This window comes from Anser brachyrhynchus (assembly GCF_964034855.1).
Source record: "Anser brachyrhynchus genome assembly, chromosome: 8".
In the NCBI taxonomy this organism is placed as follows: domain Eukaryota; kingdom Metazoa; phylum Chordata; class Aves; order Anseriformes; family Anatidae; genus Anser; species Anser brachyrhynchus.
In genome coordinates, this window is record NC_137702.1 from 3,542,655 (window position 1) to 3,557,499 (window position 14,845).

Sequence of the window (14,845 nt, forward strand, 5' to 3'; positions counted from 1 at the left end):
TGAAACGTGTCATTCGTCAAGCCTGGTAACAAGACGTGTTTGTGATAGCATGTCAGGAGAGCAAACAATCCCCGAAGTAGCAGCATTAAACTTTTGGACGGTTTTTAAACCGACAAAATTGAGAGCGCAGAGGAACCTGCAGCCAACAGGGCTTTGGAAAAATTCCCTTTGGACACGATCCTCTTACGAGGGTTTCCTGAACCCCCTTCTGGCAGCACCGGGTGCCCCCACCAGTGCTGCGGTTGCCGGTGCTCTGCCCACGGCCACCAGCCCTGGCCTCCTGCTGTCACTTTGAATTTGCCAGGGTAGGGCTGCGCTGGTGGCAAAAGGTAAAATAAAATGAAATTAGAAGGTGTTTCACCAGCAGGGCTCTGGGGAGGTGTTTTAGCCCCGCACACCGTGCACGGCTCCTGCATCCTCATCCACCCCGGGCCGGGGCAGCCCCTCTCCATCAGCCCCGGAGCGGACGCTTGGGTCTGCAGACCTGGCATGCAGCACCCCGAGCACGTGGGGAACGGCAGGGACAACGACGTCGCTGGGGCTCGCGGGGCGGCCGGACACGGGGCTTGTTTGTGGGAAAGCACGGCGTTACTGCAGGCTGTTTGTTATTAAGGAAAATGCTTTCATCATTGATGGCACCCAGGAGCAACGAGCAGAGAAGCTCGGTACCGGACGGCGAGCGAGGATGTGTAAGGGGAAACCTGCAATTATTTCAGCTGGAAAAGCGATGCAACACCGGCGGAGATTATTTCACTGATTAGTTTGAAAAACCTGATGTTGCTGCCAGGCACCAGTCACTGCGTGTGCCACCGCCTTCAGGACTGTCCGGCACTGTAAAACCAAGGCAAAACGTGCAAAGCTTTGCCTTTGGTGGAAGGTTTGAAACGCCGAAGCCTCGCTCCCTGAGCCCGGCTCGCGCCGCTGGTCCCACTTCTTGCAAAACAAAGAAATCTGTGTAGGCTCCAGGAAATCCCACGTGCGACTGTAACTAATTCACGCCCAACCGCATTTGTGGTATTGTGAGGTCTTTGGGACGATCCCGCACCATGCCCAACGTAGTGAAAACCCTGCGCTTAATTATCTTCTTTAATAATTCCGTGGTATGTAATTTATTAAACAGACTCCTTATTTGTAAACAAAATCAGAGCCACAAATGTGTGAAGATCGTCGCACTTCCTGGCTAAATAACAGGCAGACAAAGAGCCCTAATGATGCACCAAAAATGCTAACCAAAAATGTACTCTTTAAAAAGATCACCAATTTAATGCTTTTTGTATTTCATTTATCAGCCATGTAGTCATCATTCCCCTCCCTACCACCATCTGTACACACTTTCCCAATAGACCATCACAGCTGTCCCGTTTCTCACACAAACAGTACCTTTTATATGCTTCCCAACTGTTTTTAATAACTGTTCTGTGCGCAGCACTGTACTTCCTTTGTTTTCTTTTTTTTTTTTTTTAAAAAAAAAAAAGACGAAAAAGAGATATAATCCAAACAAACAGGTCATCGCGGCAATCAGAATAGGAAGGCAATTAAAATGTTAAATGCCTTCGTGCCCATCGACCCAGCCGAGAGCCGCGCAGGCGGCCCCCGTGCGTCCAGCGCGGAGCTGAAAAGTTCCCTTGAAAAGTTGCTACGGCAAACAAAGCTTGTGTGAAAACACAGGCGAGGCGGCCTGGGAAATCCTTCACCCCTTTTACCGAGGAAATATTATTAACGTTAAGTATTGCTTGTGTGACCACAGAAAGTTTCCTGAGGCTCTCGAAGCAGACTTCCCAACCCGGAGATACTGCCGCCCTGTCCTGCAGAGCGGCGTGCACAAACATCTCGCTTTCCTCTCGGACTCCCACTCTTTCCACCCTTTCCGAACGCCCCGTGACTCCTGACTCTGCACCGCCGGCTCTGGCAGCTTCCCTGCGCCCAGCCCTGCTCCTGGCCGCAGCACGAGGGCACCGAGCACCCCACCAGCGCTGAGCTTTACCGGTGAAAACTTCACGTAGCTCCTCTTGCCATGCTGTCCCACCCCATGGCGTGCAGACGCGCACGGCAAATTGTCCTCAGGTCCCAGCCCTGCTTGCAGAGAGGTCCCAGCAAGGGCGACGAGCCCGCACGAAGCTCGTCTGGGGACTCCTCGCTGGCACAAGGACAGAAACCAAGCCTAGCACCGGGACAGGGACCTCTGCTTGTGCTGTCCCCCTCCCGGGGCTTCGTGTCCTGGCCTGCGCACTGCTGGGACACAAAACTTCACTTTTTTATAGACGGGTTTATTACTAAAGGCCGTGCATGCAGAAAACTGGTTCACTCTCAAATCTCCATTGTGATTTTGAGCTCTAGCTTTTGGCCAGAAAATGAAACCGTGTCCCTGTTTAAAGCAGGCTTTGAGTGGATTATTTCACCTATACATCACGCTCATGTACTGATACTAGGAAGAGCAGACGCCTTGAGGATGCACTTTTGAGGTGCGGGTGTCCATCCCCAAACTACACTGAGCTCCCCGGCTGGCTGTTTATAACTGCATCTGCCTAGGAACAACCCAAATCAGAGCTGTTGAAGCTGATGTCCTTCTCTATGGGAGAAAAAAACAACAACAAAAACACACACACACATCTTGACCACAAAAATCCCACTTTTACCCAACTGCCCTGTATTTTTTCTAACTGTTCCAGCAATACCCAAGCTATACTTGCGAGGGTTTGGCTGCTATCGAGGTTGATCCCCCCACAGCCAGGCAAGCTGCTTGTGGAGTTTTAAAATAAAACACTGCAGGATTTACTTTCTAGCTCTGCAACAACTCCTTTTAACTTTTTAACAGAGAAACAAATGTAGATTGGTTTGTTGGCTATTTTAAATGAAGTCCTCATCGCGTCAGGAAAAGTCCTTGTCATCAGACAATACAAGCATTGCAGTGGCTATCTCTCCCTAAAAGGGATCACTACACTAGCTGTGCTTTAGAAAAGCATCCTGATACAAAGAATTCATTCTTCTAATTTACTTGAAACTACACTGCCTTAAAAAAAAAAAAAAAAGAAGTGAATTAAATTTAAATTTTACCCTAAGTTTCTAGCATCACTGAGGGATTTGGCTGTTTCCTTCCATATCAAATTAAAGCCGTACTGGGTAAAACGATCAGACAAGAATTTCAGTGAATATCCTTAGGATGAAATCTGATTGACAATGTATTTCTGTATTAAAATCTCCAGTAAGTGTTCATCTTGACAATACACATAGTAACTATCTAACTTGTCTTTTGATACCTTCACAGGGGTTCATCCCTGTTCATTCAGTGCATTACAAGGTATTTTGTAACACATGTACTGGCTTTAAACACAAAAATATTCCGACGGTAATTTAACCAGACGCGCTGTTTATTACAAAGCTCATGCAGCTCATTATCTGTACCTCACACACAAGACTAAATCTGTAGATGCAGAAAAACACAACATGAATAAAGCTGTCTCAACACCCCACTTTGCATTCAGTTCTTTGCCCTGAAATCTTCAGCAGGCTGTGGAAACCGCCTGCACCCACCCTGCAAACTTCCCCTTTGCCCACGGTCCCAGTTCAGGACCGGCCCAAGCCCGGAGGACTGTATGGAGATGCCTCCCTGCGCAATATTTCCTGAGCTTGCAATCGCATTTTGCACCGAGGGATGGTGCCTGCAGGCATCCCAGGCTGATGAGCACTGCCGCACTCCCATGTACCTTAGTGTGGGGTGATGATGGCTGGGACTCGAAGGGATATATGCATCACAGAGGATGGTGCAAAGCGGGTTTCACTCTTTGTTTAGATACTGATGCTATGAGCACGTTATTAATATGACAAATGGATGGAACCAAAGAGCAGGAAAAATAACTACATCTCTGTGGTCACGGCACAGTGCCGCAGTGGCAGGGTCAGGAGGATTTGCTGCAACCCGCAGCTCTTGCAGGCAATGTGGCACTGGTTTTACGTCCCGTGGAAAGGTGTGATCCACCCGCAAACACACAGCAAGCCCTGCCCCGGAGCCCGCCGCAGAACCGTGCATCACTGGCTGGGGTCTCGGAGAGCACAAAGTCACTGGTGCCACTGGCCCGGCATGCAGAGCCCCGCGGCATCGGCCAGAATGAGGTGAGAAGGGCAGGGCAAAACCACCCCCTGGTCCCCCCCAGGTAATACTGGTGGCCTTCCTGGTGTGCCCGCTGGGCGTCCTGCTGGAGGGACACCTCCATGACACGTCCTCCTGTGCACAAAGCGCTCACACAGCGGTAGTTTTGAATGACCTTTTTACACCATCGAAAAATCTGGAGCACCAGCAAGTTTTATACCATTGACCTGACCAAACAGCCATCAGGTACCAGGCTCGCGCAGCTCTCTCCAACGCCATCAGCTCACCTGGCTGAATAATCCTGCCTTGGAAACCCACCAATCCAATGATAATTCTGTGATTCACTACAGATATATCTCACCCCAAAACATGAACATGCTGAAACATCCAATCATGTTCTGGCACGCATGCAAAAAAAAGCCCATGGCAACAAAGACGACAGCTTGCCAATGGCAGCTGCTGCACGCACACACAAAATTAAACTATATTCTTCTGAAAAGGGATATTATTATGGCATTTGTTTCCCCTCACCCATCACCCTCACCCATTCCCTCACAAAATAAGGGGGAAATATCAACACATATCACACATTAGGAAAGAAGGACAGAAAAAGAGAAACGGGCACTGCCCTTAGGAGGAATGGGATGAAAAGCACGGTTTTAACAGCAGATCCCACTGGGTGGATTGGGGCTGAATATACAGAGCTACCCTGAAATATCAGCTCACCTGAGAGTGTTGTGTTATACATGCAAGTACAGTGTTCAGCCTTTATATTGCAAGGAACCTGGGGAGGCCCGTGGATGCTAAATTTCAGTAAGTTTGGTCAAGCTGGCCTTCAGCTATAACACAAATCTGCGAAAGCACGCATGTACATGAAATAACATCTGACGACATTTATCTTGCTTCCTTTCTGTGGTGTTGGCCCCATCTGATGCCTGCCATGCTGTTATGCAATGCACGAGATAGCCGTCTCCTCACTTGTGAAGATAAATGTCATATCGGACCTCTGACATCATGTATTCTCCAAGTAATTATTTTTGATATCGTAAGAGTTATACAGGGTGCACAATAAAATTAAAAAGTAGAAAGCAAGGTTAATAAGATTATCATGTTGGTATAATAGGTAATGCATTTTGCAGTATATCCTTAAATCTGCCCTCTCAAAACATAATTAAATAACTGTGATTTATATTTTAAAGGAACGCAGACATGCAGTATATCCTCCTGCCCACATATGCTAATTGCTTTCAGCCCCAAAATCACACAGTTGTTTGCAGCTTTTTAATCCTCATGTGTAAATAACCCGATCCGGGTCCAAGTTATGAACAATGAAGTCCAGGAAACTTTCAGAATAGCATGTCATTAAATCTGTCTTGATTTTATCTTGCTAATCTGATGGCACGGATGTGCACCAAAGCCCACGGGGAAGAAGAAATGCCTGCCCGGGGCCCTCTGCACCAGCCCGAGAGCCACCTCGCCGGGCGGACACGAAGGGCCTGGAGAAGACACAGGCACCCCCAGGAGGAACCCATGGAGGTACACCCTCAGGACACCCCTCCCGGGCCTCGCCAAAGGACCTGCGTGCCCTGAGGGGGTGCAGGGACCATAGGCAACACAAGTCTCCATGCTTGGCTACGGGCACTTTTCCCGAATGCGAAAAAGCAAGCGAGCAGCCTGCCAGCTCCTTTTCCATAGGCGCGAGCGTGCAGGACAGACCCAGCTCTAAAAAGAGCCTAAGATCTGCAATCTTTTCTCAAAAATCTAAGGTTTCCCTAAGCTCCAAGAGCCTCGGTGTGCAGGCCAGCCCCAGCCCACCTTCCCCATCCAGCGGGCAAAGCCCAGCTCGACAAAAACAAAGCAAGCCTGCTCCGTTCTCCATTTTGCACTCGCACACCCGAGCCTGGCACACAAAATGGAGGCCCCCGTGCGCCTCGCGGGCACGGACCTGCCCCGCGGCAGCCATGTCCTCCTGCCGCGTGCCCGACTGCCAGGCCTCTGCACGGGGCTGAGCTCGCCCACCCAAACCCATTCCCTGACACACACGTGGAGCCACAGGGCTAGAAAGGCTCCCCCACAATATATAAATACACTGATATCTCTTCCAGCTGGACCACAGTGTGGTGAGGGGACTCGCCGGGCTGTCACACAAAATGCTCCCACCCAGTAAGAAGTGGCTCGGACAAAGTTCCCTTGTACATCGTGTGTTATCGAGCCATCTTTTTGGTGGTTACCATTAATTAACAACAACCACAGATAAAATGCATGAAGTAAAGAACACCACATGGACAGAAAAGCCAAAGCGATTCAGCCCCACCAACAACTCTCCTCTACCCAGAGTCCTCGCCATCATAAGGAAACACACAGGGTCGGTTGCTGTTAGGAGGCTAAAATAATTTGCCCTGAATTTACAGCCTGTAATTTAATCTGCGGCTCAAGCTCCTGCCCACGCCGGGCTGAGCGGCGGCGGGGGCAGCGCCGGACCCACGGCCCTGGGCAAGGACGCCCCAGCAGCAGCCCCAAACAGGACGGTCCCCGAGCCCCCACAGCCGACACCCCCGGGGGGCCGTGCTCTGGGGTGCACATGGCCGAGCACGGCCCCTCGGAAGAGGGCTGAGGGTTGGGAGAGCCGGGTTTTGTCTGCTGGTTGTGGCTGCCTGGGCCGCTACGTGAAGTGGAAGTGCTGAGGGGAGGAGGAGCTGCAGAGCAGCTCCAGGCAGGCAACGCGAGGGATGCCCTTTCCTTTACATCCGAATGGAGAGAAACATTGAAAATACATAATCATAATAATAAATAGTGGGTTTTATGAACAATTAGGATTCCAGTGTCTCTTTGAAGGGTTTGAAAAGCTGACATGATGTTTTGGGTTCTCCAGATTCAGCTTTGAGGCCTCAACCAAGAGAAACATTCAGCCCCGCTGTGTACAGCAGTGACCACAACAAAGATTGTGGTTTCTCCCACACTCGCCTTAAATAGATCTAAATTAATGCTATTCATCATTGGGTGGAAAAGAAGGGAAATATAAAAGTGCAGTCGCTTGTAGACAAGCCAGCAGCATTGGGTAACTCTCTCACCAACACACAAACCTCACTGCTCCTTATGTGCCGACTTCCATCCAAGGGCTTCTCCCAGCCCTGCACCTCCAGCCCCGCCTGGGCAGGAAGGCACGGAAACAGCAGGCCGTTCCCAGCCTAACCCATCACCTGGAAAACATCCTGGGCAGATTACACACGTCTTCATCCAGTGTTTATTTGTTGTTGCTGTTGTTGTTGTTGGAGAAAGGGGAAAGCTAAACCACATGACTGAACTCCTGCCAGGGGTTCGTGATGGAGCAGACCGTCCTGAGTGCCGCACCAGTTAGTGTCCGCATTATCACGGATACTCACCGGCTCGGTTACAACGGCACGGGGAGCGCAGTTGTCCCGACCTAAATCCTGCTTCTGTCATCTCCTGCCCTGCAGAAAGCCGTCAGCCCCACTCCCCGAAACAGAACGTGTCGATAGATGGAGATATCTTTCTGCGCCACGCAGGGCGTGTAATTGCCGTGCAGCTGGATGCGCGCCGGCGATGGGTGGGTACAGGGAACTAGGGGTGCCGAGGAGCTGCAGCTTGCATCTCCCCCATCCACTTCCAAGTGGGATACAGATGCAGGCTTCCAGCACTGGCATTGTACGGGAACCTTTCACCTGCCTTTTGCAGTAATGCAAAATCTGCCTTTTCCTTGAGGACAGAAAAGCCATGAGACAACCTCACTTCACTTTCTTTCTTTAAATTTATACACATCGCACAATGGCCAAAATGAATGGAAAAAAACACCCTATGAGCCCCGAATCTCATCTGAATACCGAACTGTTCAGGTTCCCCTGGACATGCACAGGGAGCCCAGAACACGTATGAAGTACTTGCTGCAAAGCTGGCCGAACGTTTTTCGGAAAAAGTAAATGCAATCCGTGTGTTCCGCAGAAATGCACAGGGACCATTAACAACACATACAAAACTTTAAAGACCGTTTCTGACGTACGCTGGAACAGCCATGTATTGGAATTATGCTTTCAAAAGCCTTATATAAGAAGGAAATGTCATGGATGCTTTAAAAGTCTTCAGATACGTGTAAAAACAACATATATATTACATATTATCTTCACAGAACAAACACCATTTGAAATGTGCCCCTTTTTAACTACCATTATGAGCTGTCTAAAGAGCATTTTGGTTGAAACTTGGGAGGAAAGGGGAAAAAAAAAAAGCACTGATCTTACACCTGCTCTTTAGCAGTGGGAAGTGGGTTCTCAATCTGTTAACATGACCATCTGGCCAATCTGCATATCACGGCTATCTGGATTACTGTATGAAGGAATGACAATAACGTAGCCAAAACAAAAGTAAAATGCATCAAAAACTAACAGTAGCGCGGCCCTTTTGATTTTAAATTAAATAATAAATGTGCTATCACAGCAAAGCGAGGAAGTTATCTAAATAATTAAAAATGAGCCTCCGCTACGGCGTAATTAAGTAAACAATATGGTGTGCGTTCTATGTGAGCCGGCAATAGTTTCCACAGCCGAACGCCAGACTTTTGCAAAGCAGATCGCAGGAGCTGGAGACGCTGCGACAGCTCTTTCCGTGATGTACGGTATTGTCAGAACACCTCTCACACCGCTGCAACGCGCCGGACCGGCTGCGGCTATTAGCAGGATTAATGCAGCAACAATCAATAACAATTGTACTAAAAGATTACGGTGCAAAGTGCGATGTACCTTTCGGACGCGGAGCTAAGTGATACCTCCATGGGTATTTTGACTGTCTGCAGTCGTTTGCTTTATTAACCAATCTTCACGTTATTTCGACCACGGGATCTTTGTGATGGTCCAAGTAGAAATATTTTAAATCTGCCACTCGGAACATCAAGTGGGCCTGCCTAAAGTTCAAGGTCGTGTGTTATATACTATTACCCAGGCAATTGACCATAGAGCATATTTAGACCCTAAGTAAATTTTCACAGTCGCAGGAATAAGGCTGACTTCTTGCTTCTTCTCTGACTCCTGTTCTAAATATTAAGAGAACCAGAAAAAATAGCTCATTTAAATAAAAAGCCATTCCCCAACTTTACTAAAATTTCAGGTTTTTAAGCGCCTGTCCAAAAGATTAAGAGATTTTCTCCGCCACAGATATGTGGCTAGCTGAACTCTCTCCCAAAGCACGTAACGAGGTCTGTCAAAAAATAAATAAATAAATAAATAAATAAATCGGGCATCCCAGTGTCAATTCCTGTCGCCTGTCATCCAGCTCTGCCCACTGATGGAGTCTCTAAAAACTGTGACCTTTCACAAAATTTAACTACTTCCATTGCAAATCTTTCCTCCAATCTGATCACATTAGCAGAAGGAACTCCAAAGCAGTAAAAAACTCCAGAAAGTTCTCGGTTGAGTGCCTACTAATGAACAAAGGTTAACTTTATCTAAAAGGTCAAATGCCTGGTGGCTAAGGTTGTGACCTTAACAACTTAAATTGTGACCTTGCCACGTGCCTAGTATATTGTAGATTCTGATACAGATCATCTGGTAAAGGACTGGCCATAAATTAGCTTTACTGTTTGACTCCCACAAAGAAAACGGTTTGCCACAATGGTTTCCAACTTGTCATTTGATACAAGAGCAGAATAAGTGAAAACTAAAAAGCAAACCCAAGTTTAGGGTATGAAAATGCCGCCTGCTTTTAGTTAAGCAGATTAGAAACTGCAAACTGAGAGCAATACTCTAAATTTCAATACATTTTTTGGTCAACCTCTAATTCACAGAACACCGATCTTCTTTTCCTTTCCTCTCCTTTCCTTTCCTTTTTTTTTAACGAAAATGACATGTAGTTTGTGTATTTGCATATTTCTGTTTTCTCTTTCTAGCCAGTTCTTAAAGAGAATAATTGATTTCAGTAGCTTTGTAAGAAGCACCATTTAAATCTGAGCACATGTGTTCTCTTACAGATGATAGTGCCTACTGAAGAAAAAGCGTGGATTCAAAGCAATAATTATCGTACATGTTTAGAAGGAAAGGGAGATCTCACTGCTGAAGTCATCTCGACTAAGGCATCTTGGAAAAGAATGCTCCCCCCAACAAAAAGAAGAAGAGGGGAAAAAAAAAAAAAGGAGAAGAAAAAGAGAAGCAAGCACTATGGGTGAAAAGGTCACAATGGTTTTGGCACATATCTTCAAGCACGTTTTGGAGTCTGTGCCTCCTGCCAATACTGGCAACTTCTCAAAACTTTTAAGGAGGTAAAAACATTGTTTAGTGTTTACAAATCTTCTGTACTATAGCAGATGCTTGTCAAATCCGCTATATGTAAGTTGACCAGCCTACCTAATATCTGTGCTGGCGACATCCTCCCCAGAGCTAACGGGTCCGTACATTTCTGGAGGCAGCTCTAATGGAGTTTGAGACAAAGGACCCTTAATATTTTTCTTTTGTAATTTTCCTGTTGCGCACACGGCACAAGCTGCCATTACTGCGGGTCTGCGGGAACCAATGGCTGGCAACTTGGCCAATGTTCAGGTGTAACAAAGACTGCTGGGATACATCGGAGGGGGGAAAAAAGCGAGGAAAAAGGGAAAAAAGAAAAGGTAGCCTACAGATGATGCTTCCAGCACACCTCTGTGAAGCGACGCAGGCGACGGCTACCCTGTGCTACTTTCTAAAAAATCGTTCCGTCCCCCTCGGCGGCGCGGTGCCGCAGCGAAGCCGCAGCACGCACCAGTGCGCTGCGAGCACAATGCGCTGCGAGCAAGCAGCAAACAACAGCCAAAATATGAAGCGGCGCGGTCTGCACAAGCGGGTTTGCCGCCTGAACAAAACCGTGAATCTCCGCGGGGAAAGATCTGAAGCCTCGCACCAACTTTCTACGGCAAACAGCTAGCCCGGAGAACAATTAGTGCAATCACTGCCTGTTGACAATGAACGCAGAAATAAATAAGAGTTCGCTATCAAGGCGAGTGTTTGCCAACAGCACGCTGATAAGATGGTATATCCCTAATCACAACATTGAACTTTTACAACGTCTCTCGCCTGACTACTGCAACAGGAAGAGAACCCTCCGGTCCCTCGCAGCACTCACGCTACTGCATTTTCCCTTTTCTCCCCGTCCCGTGTCCCTGGGAGCTTCCCCGCAGGCTCACCCCAGACCGCTGCTTTCTGTTGGCACCTCCTGCCCTTTGCAGCAGGCTGCTCCGCATTTAGGAAACGCAATACGGACCGGCACTTACCGGCCCCGTGCCCTAAATAAACCTAACCAGCAGAAGGGTGGCGGTGCCCGGGCTGCCAGCACGGCTCTGGGCACGGAGGCGAGCAGGGCTGCGAGCCCCCCCGGCTCCTCGGCTGGGGCCGTGCCCGCCACCCTCTTCTCCCTTTGGTTAGCCACGATCGGTAATCCTTGCTCCGGCATGCCACGTAATAAATCGCAGAGCAAATAAATCCCTTTCCACAATATTTGCCTAGCTCCCTTCTGCCAGAAACGTGCACTATGATTTAACCGCGTCGCACCTAAGTGCAAAGCAAATCTGGCAGCTTATCGGAGGGAAATGGCACGAGGATGCTCGGAAGTCCTTCCCGAGCGCAGGCTGCGTCAAGAACATCGCAGCTGCACGTCTCCACGAGCACCACGGGGATCCGGTGCAGAAAACTTGGGATGCTCAAAACTTTCTACGCTCCCCTTCAAAAAAACGTGGTGTCGGAAATGCCAACTCCCAGTGCCGCAATTCTCTAAGTTTTCTTATCGATAAATATTTATATATACATGGCCTGCACGAATATGATCCCACCCTCTCCCCTCTTCTTTGTTCTCTCGGCCTGCCCAACCCCTCCACTTGCAGGTCAGCCCTACATACATGCTACATACATCCCATATAGGAAGACCAGGGCCTAGCACTCCACACGCTCACATTTTTCTGCAATACAATCACTCAAAGGACACACAATAGCACACTCTTTTATCCCGCCAACCCACTGCACATCCTCTAACACATCGAGGCAACCCCCGGGCAGGCTGAGCTTGGTGCTGGAGGCCCCAACATTTTCAGTTTCATCACATATCAAAACACTTCAGCCCTCCCCACGCACAATGTTACCCAACGAGGAGTTTGTTTCAAGAACTGCACGTATTTTTCATGTATAAACTGATGTTTCAGGTTGTGTTTTTTTTTTTTTTAAGTGCTGTTGACATCGTTGTCCCAAAATGACGACCCCGAATTTGTTCGCGGCACCTTCCAGACTCAGCTGCCTTGGCTGCCTACTGGGGGGCTCTTCTCCCTTTTTCCCCCGTGTGGGGTTTGCACTCCCATGTGGGTGAGGATGCCTGGCAGCCCTGACCTCGGGAACCCCTAGCCCTTTCAGGCTTGATATATACAAAGTTTATTTAAACAGTAAAAATTAAAAAATAAATTGTTCTGCGTTCCCTCCACCGCAGAAAATAGGAAGCCCGGATAACACCTGAGAAAGGATGCCCCAAAACGCCCAACTGCCGTTAACCCCAGGAAAACGAAGCTGCTTTTAAGCAGCTGCATGAGAAAGGCCAGCGAAAAAGGGCGAATTTGGGGCCGGACGATGCCGGCGGCCGCGCTCCCTCCCGCCTCGCGCCGCTCATGCAGCCGTGGCCAGGGCCCGGCACCCGAAACCGCCGAGGCCGGGAGGAACGCGAGAGTTGGAGAAGTTGTATATAAACGCACTTACCTGCTGCGTGCACAAAGTATGCCAAATATAAATCGAGTTCCTTAACAGAAACTCCTATATGGTGGGGCTGTACGCACAGCCCGGGGTTAGAGCACTGTGGGGACTTTACAAGGCGCTCGCCATCAGTACTTTCGAGCGGAATACCTTTAAATAAAATCACCATAACGAGGTCCAACCTCCAGACCTTATCTGCCTGGCGAAGGCAGTCAATTCTTCTCATCTTGCCCTTCTGGTCTGGATTGGAAAGGACGCAACACGGAGGCTTTTTTCCTGTCACTGTGAGAACAAAATCCTCCCGAAATTCAGGCCTGATATCTTTCCGGAGCTTTGCCAGAAGTCTGGATGCCCATTTTTGCTTTACCTCGGGTTTTTCACTTAGCAGTTCGTCCTTCACGGCTCTCTCTTCCTCTTTTGACATGCGTTTCTCATGTTTTTTGAAGTATTTTCTTTTTCGGGCTTGCAGGTTGAACCACGTGTACGCAAACGCTCGGACGTGAGGCAGAAGTGCTTCGATGAAGGGATGAAATTCATCCTGAAAAAGTCACAGAGAAGCGTCGATGTCACGCAAAACCACCAACAAAGCCCGATGAAAGCCTCCAGACGGGGGGAAGGCGAGAATTACGGCCGCGCTCGGCCGTCTCCCCCCGGCCCACCGACGGCTGCCCCCGCTCCTCGCCCCGACCCTCGGAAAAGCGGGCGGCCACTCGAGACGGGGTGGCGATGGGGCAAGGATCGGGCCCTCCTCCCGAACTTCAGGTTTCTTTAAAAAAGGGGAGAATGAGTTAAAAGCCAACAGCCACGCTGCGGCGCGGGGACCTGAGCCCATTCGCAGAGCGCGTATCTCCCTTTGCTCTCTCCCTGACCCCGCTGCTTGCGGTGTAGCCAGCGTATGCCCGCCAATTTGGCAAATTCTAAACATTTGGATGCCAATCAATGTTTGTATGGGGAAGTCTAAAGTATAGTAAAACTTTCCCTAAGATATATTTGGAAATAGCGGCGTGCGGTATAGTAACGTGCCGATCCAGCTGCATATAGGAATACAATGAAGGGAGCTTTTCTCTCTGTTTCCCAAACCATACAGGGAGGAGAAAGTACCGCAGCCAGTCCGCACATTTATCCCGCCTGCTTGGCAGTCACTAATGTGAAAATCTTAGAAAACACAAAGTTTTATTTTTTTAAAAAAAGTTAGGATTATATTCTGTGAAAAAAAAAAATATCTGATATTAAAGCGTATCGAAACACAGCGAACTTTCTATAAAATAAAAGGAGACTTGAAAAATCAAAAATCGCGGTGACAGAAAACCTTAGCGTGACTTGTGCAAATAGGTCAAGAATTATTTTTTATTTTTTTAAACACGCTGTGTCACATTTTGACATATTTAAAAAGAAAATGCTGTACTCGGAAAGTTACTTTTGCCATCCAGAGACACTGCTTGTTTTGTGTACCGACGTGTCAGAGATCACCCCCTTTCCTCGACACAAAAGTAATCACGATTAAAATTATGCTGACGTTAAAAAAATGCAAGAAAGACCCCCCTTTCTTTTGTAAAAAAAAAAATAATAATAATAAATACAACGCAAAACAATAAACATATGCATGTATCACGGTGCACGCGGGGCCGTACAGAGCCTGTGGGGCCTGATCCAGCGCCGCGTGCAGGGCCGGCCCTGCTTCCAGAGGCCGAGCGCCTCCACACCTCAGGATTGGGCCCTCCAGGCGGGGAAAATAACAGTAATTTGTACAACGTTTCCCCCAGCATGGCAAAAGCCAACCAGTGCTTAATCTTGCAAGACAACACTGGGGATTTTTCAGCTTAACTAACTTTTTTTTTTTTTTAATTATCCCATGGAGTACGTTTCCTACCCAAATCATTTCAGGTTGTTGTAAATATTACTAAAGCAGACATCTCACGTCCTTTCAATACATTATTTTAACTTACATTTTCTTTGCAAAAAAATATGAAAAATTGAGAAATCGATAGTAGAAATACCCAGCAGCAAAATTCTGTCGTAATTCAAGGGCTTCTATTGGCCTCCCAAAAGGTTT

The 14,845-nt window shown here is 48.2% G+C and overlaps 1 protein-coding gene across 50 annotated transcripts in view; it reads right to left on the minus strand.

Moving 5' to 3' along the window:
• NFIA (nuclear factor I A) overlaps positions 1 to 14,845 on the minus strand; it is a 352,158-nt gene that overhangs the window by 231,773 nt on the left and 105,540 nt on the right. For all 50 annotated transcript variants that reach the window (XM_080603181.1, XM_080603195.1, XM_080603150.1 and 47 more), the window contains exon 2: positions 12,799 to 13,330. In XM_080603181.1, the coding sequence (XP_080459307.1) occupies positions 12,799 to 13,330 (532 nt within the window). The remainder of the gene's footprint in view (positions 1 to 12,798; positions 13,331 to 14,845) is intronic.